Here is a 24,044-nt window from a genome sequence, read left to right on the forward strand (position 1 = left end):
AAGGATGAACTAGAACTAGATTTCACCGCTGGATTTTTTTTCCTGGTGGAACATAGAAAAATTAATACTTGCAGCAAGGTTAAATTTTGTGTTTTGACATCAGTACTTTATCTTGGATGCTGATTTATGAGTTTTACTTTCCTGTACTGTCTTTGTCAGGGATCTCTGTAAAAAAAAGTACGTACAGCAGGAAGGGAGTACCCTTCTTTGCTTTCAGAGATGGTCCTGTTTATTTTTTGTGAATGCTTAAGATTATCACATGGTCAAGTTTCAAAATTGGGATAACTTTAGAAATGTAGCTACTAAACAGAGCTAGCACCTTGCTACTTTCTAAATATATTAGAAAAATTTTTGTCTTGTGCAGTCTCCAATCAGTAGAGCTATTCTGTTGTCCAGGAGTGTGGCCAGGTGTGGCACCCGTGAAATTCAGTTTAATTGTGAGATTCAATATCTTCAGTCTCAAGCTAATTATAGATTGGCTTTAAAACTATGTGGTCAGTATTTATGCCTGTCTATTTGCTTTATTTATGTGAATTTAATCCGTTTTGTGGTCTTAAAGTGTCTACCTTCAGCGTGTTTTGTAGATGACTGGGGGAAAAGTGTCCTTATCAGTACTATATTCCTTCAGTCAAATTCCTCTCACTTCAATGTATATTGGAGCCTGGACACAAATTAAAGGAAGACTTGATTAAAGATGTAGAAGAGATATTAGAGAAAAAGTCATCTATTGAAATCTACTATTTACTCTTTTTCAATACTCCTTTGGTATTCTAAAATGGAAGTATTGCTACAAAGCAGGGACAGAAGCTTTTCAGTATAGTTAACAGAATATGTAGTGCAGCTTGTGAATGTGCAGTACTTATTACTTATGTTTAATTCTAACTTTAGCAAAAAAAACATTTGATGCTTTATCTCATATTTGTTAAAAATACCCTGATAAGTCGAACAGCAAATATAAATTAAACTTTAGATTACTTTAATTGGCACTGGAATAATTACAGTGCATTCCTTTTTCAAGCCTGACTGCTTGAATAGCTCTTTTATTGCTAATTTTGAGGAACAGTCTTTGATTTTATGTAGTCCAGAATGCCTTGTGAGATTCATATTTTGTGTAAACTACTTTAAAAGTACAGAGAGAGAACAGGAAGAGTTATATGAAGTGTTTGGGAGCTTCAGGCTCTATAACAAGCTTAAGTGCTTTAGGAGCAATTGGGAGTAGTGGTGAACATTGAAAATTATATGATCAGACTCAATTTTGACCTTTTGTTATGAATCTTTAGTTTTAATTTGTTTTTTCCTTTGAGCAGTTCTGTATGGATGGCATATACAGTTGAACTCAAACTACTGCCTTCAGAGGCAGCACTGAGTAAAAGTCTCAGAAATTCTTGCTTCAGTCAAGACTTCACACATGTTAATTTCCAGCAGTGCATATAATTGTGCTTTCATCACAAATGCAAATATTTTTTTTATATTTAATCAAAATATAACAATCTTCAGCCAGTGCAGTGCTGCTGCAGACATTAGTTTAGCTGATTATTTTTCCCAGTGTCCTGTTCTCTTCATTGATTTGATTTGCAGATACCCATGTCTACTTACAGAGGACATTGAGCCAAAATGATTGATTATCTACAGGGGTTCAAACTGCCTATGATTTGCAAGTTCATTTAAAATAATAAAACCCTATCATATCACATGTGAGTGCAGATTTTAAAGGTGAAAAGTAGTATTTCAATTTGGGTACTACTAGAGCATTCGAAGTTGCTTTAAAAACCAGTTCCACTTTCAAGGGTGTGCATTGTTACAGCTTTGAGTTCTGTGACAGTGCTTTTTTTCACACCATTTACAGGAGTGTGGTGCCAAAATAATTTTGATGTAGCTGATGTGGTAACAAATGGAGATGCTGCATGTTAAGCATTTTAATGTGCTTTTAGTATTAATAGATATCAGCAGACCTTACCAGTTTATAAAACCTATAAACTTTACCTAAATTCTGGTTCCCCTTGCAAGTGATTGAAGGTCCAAGGCTAAAGAATGTGGTGTTGGAAACATCAAGGAAATGGACTGAGGAATGCTGTGCCCTTGATTCTCCATATACAGAAGCAGGTGGTGTTGCTTTCCCTGCACCGGCTGTAACATGCAAAATAAAATGTGGCAAGCAGAAGGCCTCAGAGCTGGATAGGGTTTGTTGGAGTCAGGAACTTGGGACATTACGTGAGAGATATGCTGATGTCACCACTGTGCATCTGCTGACAGGACAGCCATGTCTCCATTGTGTACTGAGGTCTTGCCCTGGCCACGTTTCATTATGTGCCAAGGAAGAATTCACAAGGTTTTCCTGAGGAAAGGACAGTTGGAAGTGAGTCCCTGGAGTTCCTCATCTGTCTGGTACACAGCGCTTACCCACAAAAGTGAAGAGGTGCCTGCTTGTAAAAGAGGTTATTCAGCCTCCATGGTTTTGGAGGTTGGATACTGATTCCTTAAAAGAGACACTTTGTACTCTTGAAGAACAGCCCGTGCATCATTAATTCTGGGTTAGCTTTGTACCATTGTACTGCAACAGTAAACCTGTAAAAGTGGTGTTTCCTAACTCGGGCAGTAAATCTAGAAGCGAGTTTGAAAGAGGTTAACAAGTATTGATAGCTCTTCTGAGGTGACAGGAAACATGATTCAGAGGGAAGAATGAATGTGTGTTTGTAATGAAAGCTTGATTACAAAAGTTACCGTCCCAAAAACTTTATTTAATGAATTTGTTTTATAGTGGTTTTATGTTGACCTAAGGTTACAAGCAAAGCAATGTTTGCACATACATAATGTCTCTCATCAGCTGATATAAAAAAAAATATTTCATTTACAATCTACTTATTCATGGTAGCAGCTCTGTACTTCATAGTTAGCTGCAAACGGTGAGTTGAGGGCCTTTTTTTCATTGTCATTTTGGCTTTTTTATTTATTTTTAATATTTGCTATTTCACAGTATCCTATGTAGAACAAAATTGGATGTACGATGGATGGATGGATGGATTTATTTTTTTACAGAATCTTTTTGCAGCTTTGCTCTGGTTTGTTTTTGCTTTGTGTCTTACTTTGTTGTCGCAGAGACCACTGTTGCTCCATCTGGGGAGCTGCTGTTCGGAGGGAGGATATGTTTGGGTGCATTGTGTCCCATCCTCTGCTCTGGGGCTGACTGTGAGCCTCTGGACAGTAGTGAAAAAGCATGAAATACCCTTTAGACTTTAAAAGGCATTTGGCCAAAGGTATTGGAGGATCTTGGAATGGTTTTCAAGGCAACTGTCATGTGTCCCAGTTCTCAGTGCTTCCTGAAAAAAACAGTAGGGTTGAGTGATGGAGAGAGATACTTCACTACTGACATTATTTACTATTTACTCCCAACACAACTGTCAGGCATGGCGGTACCCTGTGATGCCATGGTTGGAAACTTGCATTCTGACTTTGAGAGCCCACCCAAGGTCAAAGTGGACATAAGGTAAGCGGCATGCAAAGGTATGTCTTACATAGTTCCATAGAAAAGTGTCATCCATCTCCTGATCTATTGCCTCATGTTGGTTTTCATTCTCTTTCATTTAATTTCCTGGCTTTTCATCCTGTTCTTTTCCTGGACCAATTCCTGTGTTTGGCAGTAGGGTTGAACCTATTGATACCTGACTGCACATAGTGCTTGAGTTCAAGGCTTGAGTCAGCATCTAGATCTCACCTGTTCATCAGTCTGCCACCCCATGGCAGCCATGCTTTTCTCTTGGATTTTGAAACAGTTGTATTAGTCATAGTACTGGCCCAGAAGGTGCTGGGCTGCCATGTGGTGATTTCAGCTCGGTATCTTTTCATTTCACATGTGAAATTCATCTCATGAGACTGAGACAAAATGCACTAGTAATGCTTCAGAGCAGGGATTGCATCACCCCCAGCTGGAGGTGTCCTTGTTACTGGTTTACAGGGCTACACTCCAGGATGCTCCCATTCTCTGTGGAGCTGTTAATGAGCTATGAATCCTGTGTTTGACACACCCCTAGGGCTGACAGGGAATGGCTGATCTTGGCATTGCCCATCACTTGGTCACAGCTGCAGTTTCCTGCCTAGTGTGGAAGGGCTTTCACTTCTGTGGCCAAAAGGAAGATGTTGGCAAGCGGTGATTAATACTTTTTTCTGAATTTTGGGTTTATGACTCCAGATGAGTCTCAGGAAGGTAATACAGCTCATTTCACATCACAATTGGCTCCTGCTGTTACTGCCATGACCTAATTGTTTTTATTTTCATTTTAAGAGTAAAAGCATTTAAACCCAACCTCATAAAGACCAATGAATAAAACAGACCAGTGAAAAAGCTGTGGCTGAGGGCTTGAGGTAGGTGGCATAAATTAGATTGCTCAGAGGCTTGTTTTGTCAGTCATTATTCATCTGTTAGCAACTCCTGTGTGATCCTCTAAAGCATCAGCCACCACTCATGTTTGACAGGGCCTGCTTTGTGTGGGATTTCCCCCACCCCAAGCCCTCCTGTTGTGTGTTTAGCTGCAAAAGCTGCTCCATACCTGCAGGTTTTGTTGGCTGCCTCTGTTTGGTTTTCGTGTAGTGTTTTGAGAGGGTGCCTGCCAGCTGTCAGGACACAGGCACAGTTAAGCTCTCTCTGCATGTCCTTTAGCCCTAATGTGAGCCAGCACACTTGCTGACCTTTTCCAGATGTTTTTTCACAAGCCTCCAGTACCTGGGTCAATGGAGTTTGCTTTACCTGCCCTTTTAGCACTTTCCAGTCAGGAGGAGATGAACCTGCTGCAGTGCTGTGAGGGGTTATACCACATTACAGCCACAGGTAGCTCCCAAATCAAGTGTTTCCTCATTTTCTCTTGACTTCCCTGCTAGTGTGTTTGATCATGCAGGGCTTGATGTAAAGCACATGAGCTGCTCAGTCACCCCGGAGCTGGCAAGGATTTGTTGAACTCTTAACCCAATGTAGAGTGTTTGGTCCCTAGGCAGGCAGGAGCAAAGCTGGTGCCTCTTGCTTCCTTCTGAATCATGTGAAGGCCAGCCTGGGTGAGCCTCTGCTCTCAGGGCAGGTTACCCTGCGCTTCAGAGGCCATGTACTGCAGGGCAGTGTTTCCAGGCTGGGTCATGGCAGCACCCTGGGGATGCTCCAGCAAAAGCCTCAGTGTTTAGAATCATAAATATGCTGAGTTGGAAGGGATACGTCAGAATCAAGTCCACTCCTGGCCCTGCACAGGACACACCTTGTGCCTGAAGGCTTTGTCCAAACACTTCTTGAATTCTGTCAGGCTTGGTGCTGTGACCACTTCCCCAGGGAGCCTGTTCCAGTGCCCAAACACCCTCTGGGTGATGAACCTTTTCCTGATAGCCAACCTAAACCTCCCCTGATGTAGCTTCATGCCATTTTCTCAGGTCCTGTCACTGGTCTCAAGAGTGAAGAGATCAGTGTCTGCCCCACTGCTTTGCCTTGTGAGGATGTTGAAGATAATTACAGCAAGGTCTCCCCTCAGTCTCCTCCAGGCTGAACAGACCACATGACCTCAGCTGATCCTCATACAGCTTCCTCTCAGATCCTTCACCATCCTCATGGCCCTTCTTTGGATGCTTTCTCATAGCTCTGTATCTTTTTTATATTGTGGTGACCAAAACTGCACACAGCACTTGAGGTGGGTCCTTTTGGATTGCAGCTCAGTGTCAATACAATGGAACATGCTTTTTATACATTATTTCACATATTTTAATAATAAAATTTTATTATGTATATATATACATTTTTATAAATAAGACCCGTATATTTTGTACATCATAAATTTGTCTGTGTCCTCTGGAAGATTTGCTTTAGAAGCTGTTCAAGAAGGATGGGGATGTCTTCTGTTTTTCCCAGATTATTTTACATATGGCAGAGTTTAGAAAGCATGTGTAACTTTTGTAATATCAGTGCTAATGGCTCTGATGTAAATCTGCCTTGAAATGGGATAAACTGCATTTAAAACTGTATTGAGCCCTGAAAACCAAGAGCTGGGCACCACAGATGCAGCATTTCAAGCAGGCCTGAGTAAATGAAATGGAGTATGGCACAGTATTGGGAATCATCTGCTGTCTTGTGGACAAATACAGGCTCCATCAGGAAATCCTGCCTCCAAGCCAGTTTTGCTGCTCTGCTGGTGATGTGACAGCTGGACCCACAGGGTTATTTGTGCCTCTGGCATGGAGCTTAGAAACAAGGCTGCAGGCAGGTTTCAGATGGCTGTGAGCTCAGGGCTCCAAGTGCTGAGTTGCACATCCAGCCTCTGCCTGGTGAGTGGAGAATTTTATTTTCAGTTGTTGGGATGTAGGTGCACAACCCAACTGCCTGGCTTTGGGCAACTGTATGGCTGTGGTGACCCTGCTCCCCAAAAATGCAAGGAAAGAAGGTGTAAAAGGAATGCAGTAGGAGCTTGTGCTGGTTCATTTCGGGAGAAAGTTCCCCCCACACCCCCCCTCTCCCCCAGTGCTGCCTAACAGTCTCATGCTGGGAATATTTGTTGCATATCCACCTAACTGCTGATTGACACATACAAGACAATAAACTTAATTAGTTAAAATCCCCTGTGTTCTGATTGACTGCCAATGTCCAAAGTCCACCAGGAAAGATATGGGAGATAACATTTGTAAGGCAAGGCTATCTGGGCTGCAGAGTATTTTTTCAATTAATTTCTGCCTAAGGATTGGCTGTGATACTTATCCACTGGCAAACCTAGTTTCAGATTTCAGCTTTAAAATATAATTGGCAGCTCAGCAAATTCATAAAATTGATCCCCATTCACACTTATTTTTGGCTTGCGTTAAGAATGTGCCAACCTGGAACTCTAAACTTAACCCCGAGTGACTTTCCCAGGCCTGTTGCCCTGAAAGGAAAGCCTGGCAGCAGCGCCTGGGCCGCGGCCAAGATAAATCCTGAGCCGCTGATGGCAGGGCAGCCACAGCCTGAACTGCAGGTGAGGGGAGAATAAAGAGATGGAATAAAGGGTAAATTTTGTAAAATGCGCCCTTTCTGAAACCTGTTATTGTGCATTTGTCTCTCACTGCTCCGCAGCCTGACCCTGCTGCGGCCCAGAGCCCGCCTGAGCTGCTGTGAGCCCTGCAGGGCCGCTGGACACAAACCGCGGGACGAGGCCGGACGCATGTGGCGGGGTAACAGCGCCGCGATTCCAGCTCGCACAAGGCTGCTGCAGCCTGAATTGCTGCTAGCGTAGTCCAAGGTAAGGAAGCAAAAAGAGCCTTTGCATAATATCCACAGATGTTAAATTCAGCCTCGCGGTGAGATGTTCAGGTCCCAGACACACACACATATGGAGGGTCCAGCTCTCTCTCCCCGGCGGCCTGGGGCTGAGCCCGGTCTCGGGGCAGTACAAGGATAAGGGCCAATCATGGAAATGGGAGGGAGTACCTCAGGGACATAGGGACAGACATAGGAACAGGGGAAGGAGCCAGTGGGGTGTAACTTAGGAAAAGCTCCCCAGGGCCTCCACAGGAGGCAGCAGGATTGGCTCGGCCGGGGAGATCGAGCCTCACCCGTGGTTTCTTTCGGCCTGGGGGAGCCTCTCAGGCCGGGTCCCCGGCAGGGGAGCGTCGGTGCCGAGCAGGCCGAGCCCGTCCCGCGGAGCCTGCGGCGCGCAGAGTCCCGGCGCTGCTCCTGCTGCTGCTCCCGGGCAGTTCCCGCTGCTGCTCCCGGGCAGCTCCCGCTGCTGCTCCCGGGCAGTTCCTGCTGCTGCTCCCGGGCAGCTCCCGCTGCTGCTCCCGGGCAGCTCCCGCTGCTGCTCCCGGGCAGTTCCTGCTGCCAGGATTTCCCCGAGCGCACGGCACCGGCCGTGTGTCAAAGCGGTCTCAGAGCAGCAAATCCGGCTTCTAGTGCTGCCACATTGACACCTTGTGGCGGACTTGGCCACCGTGTTTTCTAGAAATATGTTATGGGTGCATGTCTAGGGATGTCAGCTGCGGGACATTCCCTAGAAGCTTCCATTTGTCTGTGGGCAAATTCAAACATTGGAACATCAAAGAGAAAAGTGCAGAGGCTGACCTAAACCGGTGTCTTCCAAATACCATCCCCAGTTGCTTATCAATATCATAGAAAATGAACAGAAATAACAGAAATAACTTGATTATTTTTTCTACTGATGTAGAAAATTGGATTCTCTGCCCTTTTCCCCATAATATTGTTTATTTTACTTAAATTTAAACTGGTATTCACTTCCTCTCACCTTCTGCAAGGCTTAAATATGACCTAGGGAAGATGCTCTGAAGATTTAAAGATCTTCCATCTGCTTCTTTAAGTGAAGCCAGGGCTCCAAATCCACCACATGTCATACATTACATTATGAACAAAAGGATATGCAGATGCTGAAGTTCTCCGAGAATGTTTCCCTGCTGGAAATAACATTTTTACAAGCTTCTGTATTCACTTCAGCCTCTTCCTAACAGGACCTCCTGTGGGGAGAACTCACTATTTCTCATTCTGATGATGGTTTTGAGTAACATTTATAATTGTCTGCCAATGGCTGTGTATATTTTGGCAATAACAAATCTGCTTCCCTGCTAAATTTTCCTTAGCACCACTTTTGGAGCAGTGTGGGGTGGACTGCAACCTTTGCCAGGGCATCATGGCTCTCCTTAGGATTTAGTTCTCTCTGTAGCTGGAGAATGTGGTATTATTTAATGAAGTGCATTTTGCTGTTTACCAGTTCAAGTGGTAAAAGCCATCACATTCCTCTGAGCTTCTCCTGCTGCCCCCTTGGCAAGCCTTGGCTGTTCTTTAGTCCTTGTAGGCAGTTCTGGTCTCTGCACAGCTCTCCTCCCGACCATGCCAGGAGAACTTTAATTCCTGCAGTAAAACAAAGTCTAATCTGGAAACAAAATCACCAGATGGTGAAGTTATCTTTGTCTTGACTCTGTGTTCAGTGTTGTAGCTCATTTGGTTACTACAGCTGATGCTGCTTCTTATTTAGCACTTTTCTCAGTTGTTTGGAGTCTCTGCAGATATCAAATTACAGATTCTAAATTCAGCAAGCTGAGAGCCTCAGGAGAGCTGGGCCTGCTTTGCTCGGTCTTGCAAGTGTGCAGATGGGTGGCAGACACCTTTTTCAGTCTTACTTTGCACAGCAGGTCCTTTCCAAGGTTCATCCTACCATGTGTGACATTCAGTACTTGCTTCTTCAAGGCCTACTATTCATTAATTGTATTTAATTAATTGCAATCAATTGTCTTTTTGTTCTTTTTCTGAGAAAATCTGGTTGTTTGTCCAGTGTGGCATTTTTTATGCCATCCATATTTTGCTGCCTACTCCTAGTTTATGTTTTTCTTCTGCCATCAAGTATGCTGATGCCCATTTGTCTTCTGTATGGAACCAGCAGTGTTAGTAATTCCCTTCAATGCCCAAACTAGGGAATTGTAGGTGCAATGGAAATCCTGAGCCCAACACGGATGGGAGAAGAAAGAGAAGATGAGGAAACAGTTTGACTCAGGGAGAGAGGAGGAGCTGTGAGTGTGGTTAGGGTGAGCAATCCTGATGCCACCATTCATGCACATGATCCAGTTTCCTGACTCCACTCCAAGCCCTGCCAGCCCTGCAGGGGTTGTCCTGGCTCTGTGGTTCACTGCCTCACATGGGCTGTGTTCTCTCCCTGCTCTGCTCCACTGCTGTGTCCTTTGGGCTCCATTTGCAAAGTCAGCACATCAGCACATCTCACTGAAGAGCTCCTCTGAGCCTGCTGCAAGACTTCAAGGCAGTGAGCCCAGCTGGGGGTGGAGAAGGGATGTGGCTAAAATACTATTAAAAAAATCCCTTTGCTATCAATTGCAAACCATAGCACTTCCTCAGTGCTAATGGTGCTGTGGTATTAAACTCTTCTCAAGGGTTCAAAGCATCCTAGTCCCCCCAATGCATGGGAGATAGATCCTACAGCAGTCTTGTGTGTCCATGAGTGAGTGCAAGGGTCTGTCACACTTGGTGAAGTACAGGCCTTCTTCCTCCCAACATTTCTTAAGGCAGAGAGAAGTCATGTTCTATTTGGTTTTTTGTGATTAGTTCAAATATTTACTTATAAATTGTGCCAGCTCTTGTGGGAACTGAGTTAAAATATTATCGAAACTTCTCAGAATAATTGGAAAATACAAGTATTTGATACCCAGCAAGATTAACACCTTTAGAGACTGTTTCATGGCATTAATTCTTATGGTACCTTAGCTCACCACATGAGTAGGCTTGTCACCCATGTTCTGTGAAGGAGAGTTCTGTATTTTAGCAGAGGTGGTGGGAGATGTGTTGAGGTGCCCAGGACTGAAAAGAGCACCCTCCTTCCTTCCTCTTTCTTATGCTGAGGAGCTATTGCAGGGCTGACCCAAGATTTCTCAGTGAAATATTTGTGTTTATTTTCCCTAGCCCCTTGCAAGGGAGGGTGTCTCTGGCTTTCTGCCTTTTTGGGGAAGGGCTGAGTGTAGAGAAAGTAAAAGGATTTTTTTTCTCTGGCTTTTTTTTTTTTTTTTTTTTTTTTTTTTGGCTTTTTTTTTCCCTGACTTTTTTTCTTAAAATGAACTTGGCAGCTCTGTAAATCTCCCTTGGGAAAGCAGCCCATCTCCCGGAAGATTGCTCTCAGTGCTTCCAGCTTCTTCTAAAAGAGTCTTGACAACCAAAAAGCAAAGAATATCAAGGGCTTTCTGAGCCTGTTAAGATTTATGGGCTCATTTGCAACTTGGCAGTGAGAGCTGGCCTCAAATGCATCTCAGCAGAGACACCAAATAGCAACAGCCTCTCAGCCCTCTGTCCAAGAGCCGCCGCCTCCCTTCTGTTCTCAGCCCTTTCCCTGCTCCAGGGGCTGACAAAGGCAGATAGAAATCCCTGCTTGAAAGTGCCAAAGGCCCTGCAGCAGGAGCTCCTGAGCCCCATGTGCTCGTGCTGTGGTGGAACAGGGAAGCACTCCCTGCTTTCTGTGGGCTCCTGGCCAGCAGCAGAGTTCCTCTCAGGCAGTGACACAGCGCTGCTGCTGAGCTGCCCTTCCAACAACATCCCCATGAGAAAAAACCCTCTGGTGAGCACAAGAGCCAAGAGAAATCAAGTTCTGTTTAGCACCAAAGTCTGATTTATTTTCTCAGACACTTTCTCAGCAGAGCGCACATTCTATGTATTTCACAAAAAGATTCTCAGTAAATATGACAGAAATTAAAAGGAAAAAAATTAAACATTGAGAGGGCTTTGAACAACCACCAAATTCCTGTGCATTCTCAAAGGAAAAGGAGAAAAGTTCATGCACATCTCCAGCAAGCCAAGGGCACCATGTAAAGACAGTGTGCCAATTTTCCCATGGATTTTTAAATGCTTTGTGTATTGAAATATGTAACGTGCATGCCAGACATGAAAATTAATGTTGACATGCACAGTTACATCCTGCTCCATTGCTGTGTGTGTGTTTTCTGGATGCTGCAATTTGGAACTTGCTTTGTTTGGGTGGAAGGTATTTTTCCACTCAGCATCACATTTTGTCTCCAGTATTTTTTGAGGCATGTCACAGAGAATTTTTTCCATAGTTTTGTTTTAACTTCTGGTTTGTTAGAACTTCTAATCCTTATGTAATATGTAGTGGATAAATTTGTAAGCCATTCCAATAATGCATAGGAGATATGGAAAATACAGTCATGTTCTGTGAATGTAAGTCATACCTCCAAAATGCAAATTGTTGTTCCCTGGAGCCAACCTCAGGGGCATAAGAAATTGAATAGACACAGTATATTTATTTTCTGCAGATTCTTCAAACATCAAAAAAAAACAAAAACAACAAACCCAAAAAAAAAAAAAAAAAAAAAAAAAAGAAAACCAAAAGCTGGTGGTGGTTTCCAGAGGCAAACAGGTCAAACTATCACAGCTTTCAAAAAATTCATCATGTGATAATGTTACTAAGGGTAAATTACTGCTACTTTTGCAGAAGCAACAGAATTCCAGCTTCTCTTTGAGGACTGTGTTTAATTCCTGCCTGGAACTAACAACCCTGCACTTCAGAGAAATGACATACTGCTGGGTCAGAGAGCTTGAAAATCCCACCTGAATGTTGAAGCATCAGTTCTAAGATGACTGGGACTGGGGGAAAAAAGAAAACAAAACCAAAAACTAAACAAAATAACAACAAAAAACCCCCACCACGTAAGTAAAACCCAGAAAATGAAGACATTATTGAGGACAAAGTGTTAGAGATGTTATAGAATACATTTTATAATGTGTTAAAACATTTTAAAACATGTCATACTGACATACTTAAACTTTGGTATAATGCCAAAAAGCCTCCAGGATCAACCTTACTAATTGAATTGAACCTGAAGCATTCGGTGGAATAATGCAGAGATTATCAGCTTTACAGCTTACTGAAAGTCAAACATGTCCTAACAGAACATAGTTTACTGTATAATTGCATTATGGGGCCATGTTTGGTAATTGAGAGTTAAGTCAACAATAGATTTCTTGTTCTATACAGGAGACATTTTCAAGCTTTTTTAATTTTTTTTCTCTTCAGCATCATCTGGACTTTTGAATTTTTTTTATTACCAGCCCCAAGCCCTCAGTCCACACCAAGACTTACATTGAAGATGACTTCCCTGATTTTATTTATGCTCTGTGTGTCCCTTTTCTGAGAAAGGTACCTGTGTCTTCCTTCAGGTGCTCCGGTGCACCTCCAGCCCCTCTGCTGGGGGTTCTGTGTGCTCTCAGCATGGCTTTAGAAGCACGAGATGTAGCTCTGAAAGCTCCCTGGCAGCGGGCTGGGCTTGAATCAGGTGATGACAGGGACCCAGAGCTGCCTTCCAGCAGAGAGCACAGCCCTGTGCTAGGGAACAGACCAAATCACCTTCTGTGCTGGCTGAGCAAGCACAGTTCTTTTAAAGAAGTTGAACCATAGTTTGGACTCTAAAATCACATCTAATGTTTCAGGGTGTTAATGAAAATCTGTGCCATCCTCAATCCAGGCACCAGTGAGGTTCAAATGCTGGCAGCCCAGTAACCCTGAGTCCTCCTGTTCTCTTTCAGGGGAGGTGGAATGCAATCCCACTGCTGTGGGTGACAGCCTTTGCCTTGACTTGATGCTTATACTTGTATTCCTGGAGCAGCTGTGATCCTTGCCATAACACCCTCTAAAAACAGTTAGTTAAGACTCAGAATGAGCTTCAGTTAGTTAAGCCTCAGCATCTTCTTGCCCTGGGACTTGTGCTGATTGGGAATGGTTTGCTCTGGAGGTTTCACAAATTTCTGTGTCTTTCAATCATTAAAGTCCAGCAGGCAATATCATAGAATAACAGAATTGTTTGACTTGGAAGGGACATAAAAGATAATGCAGTTCCAACATCCCTGCTGCCATGGGCAGGGACACCTTTCACCTTTCACCAGACCAGACTGTTCAGAGCCCCATCCAACCTGGCTTTAAACACTTCCAGGGACGAGGCATCCACAACTTCTCTGAGCAACCTGTTCTAGTGTCTCACCACCCACCCAATTAAGGATTTCATCCTAAAATCTAATCTAAACCTACCCCGTCTCAGTTTGAAGCCATCCCCCTGTGTACTGTCACTGGAGTTGCTGATTAAGAGTCCCTCTCTGGCTTCCTTGGAGGCTCTCTTCAGATACTGGAAGGTTTCTATGAGGTCTCCATGCAAACTTCTTTTCTCCAGGCTGAACAGCCCCACCTTCCCGAGCCTGTCTTCATAGGGGAGGTGCTCCAGTGCCCTTATCCTGGATACTGGGGTACAAAGTCATCACCTGGCTCATCCCACTGTATGGATAAGGGGAGCACAGCTCCCTGTGTATGTTTATTTGCTGGGCAGAGGGTGGCCTTGCAGCTGGGGTGTGCCAGTAGTCCCTGTAAGCGGCGCTGGGGTAGGCGTGGGCGTTCTGGAATAATCCCATTCCGTTGCTGGGCTCCAGCTGGGCAGGCTGCCCCGGGGCCTGGCTGGGCACACAGCGCTGCTGCTGGGCATGGGGATGGGGCTGAGCATGGGGATGGGGCTGGGGCTCGCTGTACGGGGGCAGCCGGGCAGGGCACAGAGCCGGGCACTGCCGCAGAAGAGGCTGCTGGCTCTCCGGGGCCTGTTCGTGCTGAGCACCGCGAGGGAAGGAGCGGCTCCTGTGTCCTGCTCCGGGCACCCCTGGGCGCTCCTGAGCCCAGCCGCGCTCCGGGCACATCCCGCCGGGCACGGTCGGGAGCGCTCCTCGCTGGAAAGGGCACCCGGGAGAGCCGGGGCGCTCCAAGCCCCGAGGGGGATGCAGTGAGAGCAGCTTGTGCCTGAGGTCGGAGCAGGGCTGGGTGCTGTCCGTGAGCCCCCTGTCCCGAGAGGTGCACCGGGACCAGCTGCAGCCGCACGTGTCCTCACGGATGGACACCACTGACATCTTCTCCAGGAGCGGCTCTGGCTGCGGCAGGCGCGGGTCCCTCCGTAGGTCAGAGCCAGCGCTGCTGGGCCAGGCACGGAATGTCTGCTCCGAGCAGCCGCCCTGGGACCGGCCTGGGCAGCGGGAGGGCCCCGAGCAGCCTCTGGCTTCCCGCAGAGTTTCTGTGCAGGCGTCGCACGGGGAGCACTGACACCTCTCCTCCTCCTTCCCCTGGGATAACGGGACCTTTGTTTTGGCCCTGAGCTCATCAGCAACCGAAAGCTGAGCTTGATGTTGTCTCTCTGGATGGTAAAATTTGCATTTATTGCCATAGGTGCATTTTTTACCTGAAACGATAAAAGCAAATCAGACAGGAAGTTGTCACTAGCACCAACATCAATTAATGCACACATCACTTCTCCCCAGCACTGGGTGTGACAAACACAGAAAAAGAGGAAGTACTATTTTCAAACTCAGTACTGTTGACTCCAGATTTAAATATTGCTGATATTAATAGCAGGGTGAAGCAGCAGTGAAAGGAAGTCTCAGCTATTTTGGAAGTGTCTGATATTCATGTTTCAGTTCCTGCACTCAGTGGGCTGGGAGGCCTGCTGCTACAAAAGGTGGCTTTAAAAATGGCATAGGGATTTACCTCTGAGAAACCTGCTGTCAGGAGGGCAGAGAGGGAAAATGTTTGGGTGGCCATTCCCAAGTGCTGCAGCAGAATCCACTCCACCAGGTGAGAAGTGTGTGTGGGCAGGACAGCCAGCACAGCCACAGTGCCCGTGGGTGCTGCGTGCAGGCAGGGATGGAGGGGTCACAAGCATCTGCTGCCTTTGCTGAGGCGGCAGCCACTCAAGTAGGAGGGGGAAAAGCATCACACCTTGGAGCAACCCCAGCCCAAGCGCTCACCACATAAAGCAGGACAGCACGTGGCTGAGGGAGAGCACTGCTGGGAAGCAGGGGGCACTTCACAGCATGGGGAGAAACCCACCATAAGGGCAAGGCTGCCATTTTCTCTCAGGAAGCACTGGCTTTTTGCTGAGGAAGTTACTTAAGGTGGGTCCGTGCCGGCCTAATGGATCGTCGGGAGGCATAAACCTGGAAAAGTAAAAGAAGCCATGGATGTGAGCACAGGTCTGTGCACACTGGATGTCTCAGTGAAGTGCACCTCCCCTGGACACCTCAGCTATTAAAAACTCAGGAGAGAAGAGAGGTTAGTGTGAAGAGACTGAGGAGCACTCAGCCCAGCCTTGCAGGTGTGGTGGAAGAATGAAAACCTTCTCTCATCAGGGATGGTGAAGGGCCAGAGAGACCAGCTTCTTGTCTCTTCTAGCAAGCCATGACTGCAGAAACACAGGGAAAAGTCCTATTTTGTCGTGTAGGGGAATTAAAAATACTGCCAGCCAGCCTCCTCTCATGGATTTAATTCTGCTTCTTACAGGAAATAGAAAGTAAAAGATACCAGCCTTTGGTTCAACATCACAAATTGGATTGGAAAGAAGCAAAGCTGGTCATTAATGCTGCCATTCAAAAGCTCATAGAAGAGTGACATGGGAGGTTTTAAGACCAAAGCTGAGGGAGTAGGACACTCAAGAAACGAGAAAAGCAAAGCTGCAGTAAATTCCTTCCATAAAAAGGCTCATGTATTCTGCTACTGATGGGAGGTACTCCGATGCTGGCCCAGAATGTTTAAATTCTAGGTTCTATAACAGCATCATCTCCTACCTGTTACTGACAAAGGAGTACATGAGTAGTCGCTGCTCAATGAACCATTTCCACTCGGGGTTTTCATTCTGGAGGTCCCGGTAGTGGTCATTGGAAACAATGACTCCGTCCCTCTCATAAGCGACTTTCACTATGTAGCGATCGTCGTAGCAAACCACCCGCTTGCCCTTCACTTTCCTGGAGGGGGTGTACACCAGGATAGATTGCTTCTCCAGCTCCTCAAGGATGTGCTGATCTGGTGGGGGGATTGGCAAAAGTAGATGAGGGAAGCAAAAAATAAAAGAGAAACTAATTAATTATTTATGACTAGGTCTCAAACATCTGCTAGAAACCTACAGGAATCTAAAGATATTTCAGCACTTTAGGAAACTCGCAGTGCAATTTTCAAATGCAGTGATATCTGGTGGTTATTTCACAACTTGAAAATCAGATCTTTTACAAAGAGGTTTTACCAAACCTGTAAATTTTGAGACACCTTTTTTTGATTTTTAATTCCTATCTGTAAAAGAATGCCTTGAATTCTACACCAGAGTCTGATACTGAATCCCTGCAGTGCCCTTTTTACCCTGCTAGATGCCAGAAGGCTCATAACCAGCCCTGATGTAAGCTTTGCATTGAGATAAAACGTGTGTGATAAAATACATAAATAAACTTCTTCTGCTGCTGTTGAGGACACTCTGACCTCTTGCCATTCCTTCTCAGCAGGAAGGCAGATCTGCCTCATCTGCAGACACCAAGCTGCTGGCACAAACCTGGCTGATTTCCAGACAAAATATTTCCGCACTAACTGAGTTTCACTTCCCTTCCCAGATTTCTGCTGATGCATTTTTTTCTCCTGGAAGGGGAGCCCATGCACCCTCTGTGTTGGGCGGCAGGCTGACAGATAACAGCCATGCAGTAATGAGCATCACTGTCTCCTGGCAGGCCTCGAAGGCTCCAAAGACTCATTGCAAGCTGACAAACTCCTTCTTTAACTCAGCTTGGCAGCACCTTGTGCTTGTTAAGCAGAAGGTTTAAAGCAGTGTAACAAAGCCTTGTAAGCAGTTTTAGCTGCTAGCCAGGAGCACTGAATGGGGCAATGAATTAATGACTCATTCAAGTGAGGGAAGCCTGATACACAACTTGCACTGTGCTTGTCTTTACAGGAAAAACAACTGTACTGGGTTCTTCACAGCCCCTCTGTCTCCAAACTGCACCAAATGGCTGCCAAATTACCCCAGGATGGTGACCTACCTGCAATGGGGCTGTCTTGTCGAGGGGGTTCCTTCCTCCAGAGTGGGACAAAAACCTTGATGTAAGTGTGCCCCCTCTCTCGAAACCAATCCACCGCCAGCTGGATGCCCCAGCAGGAGAACACCTCCTTGTTTCCATGACTGTAAAGAAAGAGAGGGGATGATGAGGCAAAGCTTTCATGAGGCTTAAAGTTCTCTTTAACTGAGCCAGTAATGAAAAGGCAAAATAAACAGCTTTTGTGTCATTCACTGGTTTCCAAGAAAACAACTGGCAGGGTGTCCTGGTGGGACAGATCCAAACAGCTCCTCCAGCAAACATTTATCTGAAACAGTTTGGACACTTAAAAACAGAGGTTTCCTATCCCCCATTTCTGTGATCCAAGCCTATTCCTTCCATCTGTATCTGGATGGACTTAAGTTCTAAAGTACCAACAAGATCTTAGGCCTTGTCAAAACCTTCACATGCCTTGTCTGAAAAAGGTTTGAGGAGTGAGAGTTTCTTCCTGCACAAGCAGAAACCCATGAGGCTCCTGTGAGAAACAAAATGTGGGAATTTTCTTCTGTAGTAACAGGGCCATTAGAGATTTTAATGACTGAAGGTGTGATCACAGGGCACTCCACTGGTGGTCTTTTTTGGAAACATGAGACAAAATATGGGGGGAGAAAAACTGTAAGAGGCAGGATAGGAAATACAGAGAACCAAAAAAGGGACAAGACGTCAGTGGAGATAGCCACAGGCACCTAAGGCCCACTTTTGTCTTGCTCTAGTTGATGGATATTTTCTTCATTGCACAGAGAGGTAGGAAAGCCCTAAGTGTTCTAGAAGTGCCAGCAAGGTGGGTTCTAAAGAATTCAGTATGTAGCATCAGACAGAAAATAACCTCAAGGAAAACAACTGGGGGTGATATCCTTGTAAATGTCCCACCTTCCCTGAAAGCTCCTACTGCTTGACATTCACTTACCTAAAATTTGACTGCAGCACAGTGTATGTGTAAAGGAAGGTAGTTTGTGAACTACCTCTGCACAAGGAAATTTAAATTTAAAAATTAATTAATTTAAATTAATTTAATTTAAATTTGTACCCAAAGTCCTAAGTGGATAAATACCTTCACAGTATCTACAGAATGCTCATCCTTGTACTTTGACTTTGCTGTATAATATTGCCAGTCTCACTCAGGCTTTCACTTCTGCAAAAGGTCCTTGGGAATGACTCCCTTGGCTGCTCCACCCACCTGCACTGACAGACTAGTCAAGGGTGATGCCACAGTCTTAAATGAGTCTCCCACCACCCTCCCAGGGATTCATCTCTAGGATCTGTCTACATCAACCTCGTAACCAAAGCTGGTTTTACACCCAATAAAAGTTTCTGTCCTGAAATGGTGACCACAGATGAAAAATAGCACAATTTGTAGGAAGAAACCTGGCTGCCTATTAAGAGCTACCAAGGCAATAGGAAGTCATTCAAAACCCTTAGCAATAATAAATGGTCTGATGTGCTTGACATATCTAATCTCCATTTTAGAACAGCTGGTTTTTTTGGTTTTAAAGGATGGGATCTTTCCAGGATATTCATAACATCATCTGGACTGCTGAATTGTGAGTGACTTTTTCAGATAATTACCTTTGAAAGACAGTCCAGGTACATCTTTGATGCCACGACTCAAACAAAGTTCAGCAACATCTTTCTTAAATATTGGCTACTTGTATATATAATCCTGTGCAGAAAGTAAAGTACTCAAGCACAAGTGGATCAGCCAAAAGGCTGAGTGGAGCAAGGAAAGTGATGCACCTGGAACTGCTCCTCAGCATTATCAGCTAATCCAGCTGCTGCCACACTGCTGCAGCCAGACCTGTGGGCCACCTGAATGAGTCTGTCCCTGTGTGGGGACTGCACATCCCCACGGAACACCAGGGACTGCTGTGCAATGGAGCAAGGCCCTCGGAACTTCCCATCCTCCCTGTGTGGCACACACTGGCTCCTGCCAGTCACCTTTCCCACAAAACCCAGGAGTCCATGGACCATAACCCATCCATGACCTGCCACAGCTCAGTCTCATCTCTGCCTCTTGCCAGCAACAGGGCTCACTGCACAGGGTCACAGACCTGCAGGGTCCATCTCAGAAAATGGAGCGGCGATTTGGCATCTCTGTGACCCCAGCAGTTAATCCATCATTAGCATCCTTTTTAAATTGTGCCATTCCAGCTCCTTTGGGAGGTAGTTTAGGCAAAACAACTTTTGAAAACTGCAAATGGCCCAATCTCCCTGTGGTCATGACACAACATCAGCTAAAGCTTTGTCAGAAAGGCCTAGGAACAGGCCTCTGTAGCTACCACAGCTTTCAAACTAGGTGTAAGTGCAAGCACTAGAGGAGATAGCAGTGTGCAGTGAATACAGTTATGACACTTCCCTTTTTCTATTAATACAACTCCATTTATTTTTTGCACCAGCCTTGCTAAACTTCCCATGGATAGGCTGGCAGGAGGCAAAATTTCTCATCACACCTGATGGAAACACCAAGTGTCCTGAGATGTCTGATGAGTGAGACTGGCTGAAGGCAAGGTCATTTTCCATTCAGCTTCTCTGGTAGGCTGACTGATGGTTGGAGTCTGCTGAGCCAGTTGCTTTATTACCCTGGGGCATAAAACCTTGTGTTCTACAGTGGGCCCTCAATGCCAACTCTGAAATGCTCCAGAAACACCAATCAATCCTAAGATATAAACATAAATGCTCAAGATATTTTTCCCCACACAGACAACTGCCCCTTGAAGCTCTAACTTCTCTATTGTTTCGTTCCTAAACTGCTGCTTCTGCTACACTTCTATGGTTGTTGGTATTGATGATGATGGAGTTTTCCCCAGCAAGGGAACCTGACATCCCTTTCCCCTGACATCTGCAAACAGTCCTTCTCTGTCAGTCAGCAACAATCCAGAAAAATTAAAGCAAGGATACTGAAAGCACTGTCCAGGCCTACCCCATTAGCCAAAGCAAATGCCATTCAGCACCACTTTGAAAGGCATCCAGGAGAGGAAAGCAGTTGCTCCCTTTCAGTACCAGATGAACTGACAAGCTCAATAGTCTCCTCCACCATCCACAGACTCATTATCAAGGCAGAGTTTGGGATGTCTGAGAAGAGCTGTAAAACTTCTGCCTTTCTGAAACTTAAAGCTGCTGTGCCTGGAGAGCTGAGTACAGAGCCCTTGGCCCACCATGGGTAATACTGACCCTGGCACAGTGACAGGAGGGGTGATCAGCTCAGCCACACTGCCTGAGTGGGTGCTCAGTTCTTTTGCAGAGAGGCAAGAAAGACACCCTGAGGAGGGGCTTGGGTGAAGAGGCAAAGCAGGGCAGGAGATCTTAACACCTGGGTACCAAGCACATGGCCCAGACAAGGCCAAACAAATTTGCTCTGTTGTGTATTTCCCACTCCTAGTGAGCTGCCTTGAGCAGGGAAACTCTTGGCTTTGTCTGGGATTTCTCCCTTCACCCACAAGATGGCATAATTTGCTTAGCCTCCGGTTTCTCTGGATGTGCTTGGCCAGTTTTCTCTCCAACCAGAGGGGATTTGGTCTCATCTCATCTCACAGAACAGCTAACAGGAGGAGGAAGCCTTCCTTTGCCCTGTCCCAGCCTGCAGGGATGGTCCTGGCCCTGCTGAGTGGACAGGGAAGTTAACAGAGAAAACAGATGGATAGCCAGTGCATCCTGGACTCATGGCTCTGTATTGCTGGGATAAACAGAGGCCAACTCACTGCTGCCTTGGGACATCCCATCCACAGGGATATGCCAGGCTCCCCATCTGTAAGAGCACTTAGACAGTGCCAGGGCTGTGCTCAGGAAATGGAATTGGCCAGCAGGGGTTGATGCGACATTTCCCAGAAACAGACTGACTGAGGAGGAAATGAATCTATTCAATATAAGTCAACTATCAATTCCCTGATATTTACCTAAAATAGAAGCCAAATAGAAATCCAACAAAAATGATACAATCCAGGAAATGTTCTCAGCTTGTATAATTTTTGTTGGTTTTCTATTTGGCTTCCATTTACTTTTGGAGTTTACTTGCAGGACAAAGCAGTAAAACTGTGATAATGTTAGAAACCACAGCCACCTGACTTTATTTCCCCTCTCCTTAGATTAGGTGAGTGGTCTGTCTATCTGTTCATCAGATTTTCCCTGGAAACACCTCAGGTTTAGAAATCCTAGGTGCCCATTTAGAAAGGGTAATTTACTGGTGTAATTTACTGGTGAGCTCCAAGGGGGAGACACTGCCAGAAACAGTGGGCAGAGGCTGCCTTAGAGCAGGTCAGAATGCAGAGTGAGCCAGTGTTTGCATGTGATGTGCATATCCATGGGCATCCAGACAGCAGGTCCTTAAAAGCTGTGCATCAGCCAAAGAACAGGAACAAGCAATAGTTCATACATCAAATGCATCAATGCACCTCTCACCTGAAGGAAAAACACACTTCAAGCCATCAGTTTTAGAAGTCAAAAGCTTCAGAGGAAGAGAGGTGCCTTTCAGGAGAGGAGCTTACCTCATGGCAACATTGCTGCCATCGATCACAATGGGCCTCAAGGAGTCAGAAGAATCACTTTCATCTTCTCCAAGCCACTTCAGCCCTGCTGAGGTGCTGCACGATCCACGGGCTACCAGCTTCAGCTGGGAAGGCTGAGCCTGGTCCTCCAGAGCCTGAGGTTTGCTCCCCATCCGAATCAGCTCCTTCAGCACATCATCCTCCAGGGCCTCTTGGCCCAGATTCTCCAGCACTTTGCAGATGTCCTGCTTATTATAGCCCAGCTTGCAGAAAAAATCCATCTTGCTCTGGTTCACTTCCACTCCTGCTGCAGAAACTTTTCTGGAGTGTGGTGGTGCTGCTTTGCTAGAAATTGAACTGGCCAGTGCCATTTTAGGAAGTATTTATGCTCCTTTAAGCCTGATGATCCTGTCTTCCCAGCTGTGTCCCACAGGCATCAACTTCAGGGAGGGAAAGATTAGCAACTGCAAAACACAAGCATTAAGGAAGGACATGCAATCATCTCAATCCTTTGCCTAGAGCACAGCAGAGACCAGCAGGTTAGCTGTCTTCCCTCTGAGGAGACTGTCCAGCCTTCTCTCAGCATTAAAGCATTTTCTGCTCCGCTCTTAGTTATAAAAGCAGCAGAGTGTCCCATGCAATGTTCGTCACTCTCCCAGTATTATGTCAGACAGGTGTCACTTGACTGGGTGAGCTATGCCAGGCTGCCTGTGCGCAGACAGGCTGCATGCGTGAGTTGGTTCTTCAAGCTTATCTCACAGGAAATGACACAAAGGGGATTTTCAATCTGCTGTGTGGTTTCTCAGCCCCAGATAAATATCTGTCAAGTTTTACTGGATGGGCTCAGATGCCATAGCAACTTAAGAAGCATAGCAAATTTCATCCAGTGATTTAAGGAAACATGCTGTTTGCAAAGTATCTGGAAACAGATTTTTTTAATAGTTTCCTCTTTTCTACTATGTTTCTGTGTGTATACAGACATAAATTCTGAAATTCTGTCACTCATCAGTTCTAATGATGCCTGACTACTCTTTTCCTGTTATTTGCTATTTTGGTGAGGGCTTTTAATTTCAGAGAAGCAGCTTGTTTTTTTGAAAGCCATCAGGACGGTGCCTTGAAGCAGGTGATCCAGAAAGCGGTTTCAATTTCATTTACGTTTATTGTCAAGGTAATTCAGAAATGAGTGTGCAAAAGTAGCAAAAAGCTACTTCATATTCTCCAGAACTGCACCACGTAAATTTCTGCTCTACCCAGTGAATGAAGGTGATGGGCAGCACAGTCAGGGGTACCCAGAGCTGCCAAGCCCAACCAGGGTGACACAGGAAAACATACAGGGTGACCACTCATCTGTGAAGCCAAACACCTTCAGCCACTGTTGGCTTGCTTGCACTGAAGCATCTCTTGTCACATCACTGAAATTATTGGTGCTACCTGGTTAATAGCTGTGGCTGGTTCTTCTACCCACACAAGGGATATAAGGGTGGCCCCCTTCCCTTTGCTGGCTGCAGTCAGATGCCAATTTAGCTGAGCAAACAACTCCTCCGTGCTGAGGCCAGAGCCAGAACCACATCCCACCCTGGCCTGTGGAAGAAGGCATGGAGGTACTGAAACAAGCAGCTGGGAGAGGATTCAGAGTGAAGCTCCTCCCCAAGGCATAAGAGCCTTCTCAGGCTGCGGGGAAGAAATCCACGCTGGGTTCAGTTAATTTAAAACTGATTCGTTCAGCAGGAAAACATGGTAATTAGTTATAACTTCACCCAGTGAAACTTTGATTTTTACTTTTCTATGTAAAAATCAATGTTTCTTTTGTATGTTATAAATTTCAGGTGTTCTCAGGTGTTCTCTGTTGTCAGTTAAAAATGACAAACAGCATAAATAAAACAAAATATACTTTAAATATGTCATAACTGTAAGGGGAAAACAGTTACCATGTGTATTTTTCCATCTAAACTGAGGCATTGCTTATTTTAGTCAGTGACTGTTTTCCTCACAATGCACTCTATAACAATTTTTACATCTAATCCTTGCTTTTAATTCATTGACTACAGATGAAAATTAAAATGCTTTTTCATTATTGAAATGTTTTCTCATCTTTGGAACAGCTACTGTCTGAGCTGAAATATATTGATGTAACAAAGTAAAGCAGAAGCTGTCACATCTGGGATAGCACCACAGTA

General features: G+C 45.3%; 1 protein-coding gene and 1 long non-coding RNA gene across 3 annotated transcripts; one reads left to right on the forward strand and one right to left on the reverse strand.

Moving 5' to 3' along the window:
- Positions 1 to 6,390: 6,390 nt before the first annotated feature.
- On the forward strand, positions 6,391 to 18,728 carry LOC143693576 (uncharacterized). Of its 2 annotated transcripts, none has more exons than XR_013181401.1 (3): positions 6,391 to 6,971; positions 7,070 to 7,235; positions 17,248 to 18,728. It is a non-coding gene; the product is annotated as an uncharacterized LOC143693576 (long non-coding RNA). The 2 variants fall into 2 exon arrangements; XR_013181402.1 differs by lacking the exon at positions 17,248 to 18,728 and adding an exon at positions 11,949 to 12,059.
- Positions 13,691 to 22,648, reverse strand: ZC3H12D (zinc finger CCCH-type containing 12D). The gene is made up of 5 exons (XM_054630107.2): positions 21,868 to 22,648; positions 17,336 to 17,475; positions 16,103 to 16,337; positions 15,369 to 15,475; positions 13,691 to 14,721 (listed from the first exon to the last, which is right to left on the reverse strand). The coding sequence occupies exons 1-5, from the start codon at positions 22,236 to 22,238 to the stop codon at positions 13,709 to 13,711; spliced, it is 1,866 nt and encodes a 621-aa protein (XP_054486082.2). The 5' UTR covers positions 22,239 to 22,648; the 3' UTR covers positions 13,691 to 13,708.
- Between the last annotated feature and the right edge of the window lie 1,396 nt (positions 22,649 to 24,044).

This window comes from Agelaius phoeniceus, chromosome 3, assembly GCF_051311805.1.
Source record: "Agelaius phoeniceus isolate bAgePho1 chromosome 3, bAgePho1.hap1, whole genome shotgun sequence".
Taxonomy (NCBI): Eukaryota; Metazoa; Chordata; class Aves; order Passeriformes; family Icteridae; genus Agelaius; species Agelaius phoeniceus.

Coding starts and splice junctions, on each gene's coding strand:
- ZC3H12D (XM_054630107.2), bottom strand. CDS start 22,238: ATGGCACTGGCCAGTTCAATTTCTAGCAAAGCAGCACCACCACACTCC. Junction 17,476..21,867: donor GGCAGCAATGTTGCCATGAG/GTAAGCTCCTCT, acceptor CTTTCTTTACAG/TCATGGAAACAAGGAGGTGT. Junction 14,722..15,368: donor ATGGCAGCCTTGCCCTTATG/GTGGGTTTCTCC, acceptor TTATCGTTTCAG/GTAAAAAATGCACCTATGGC.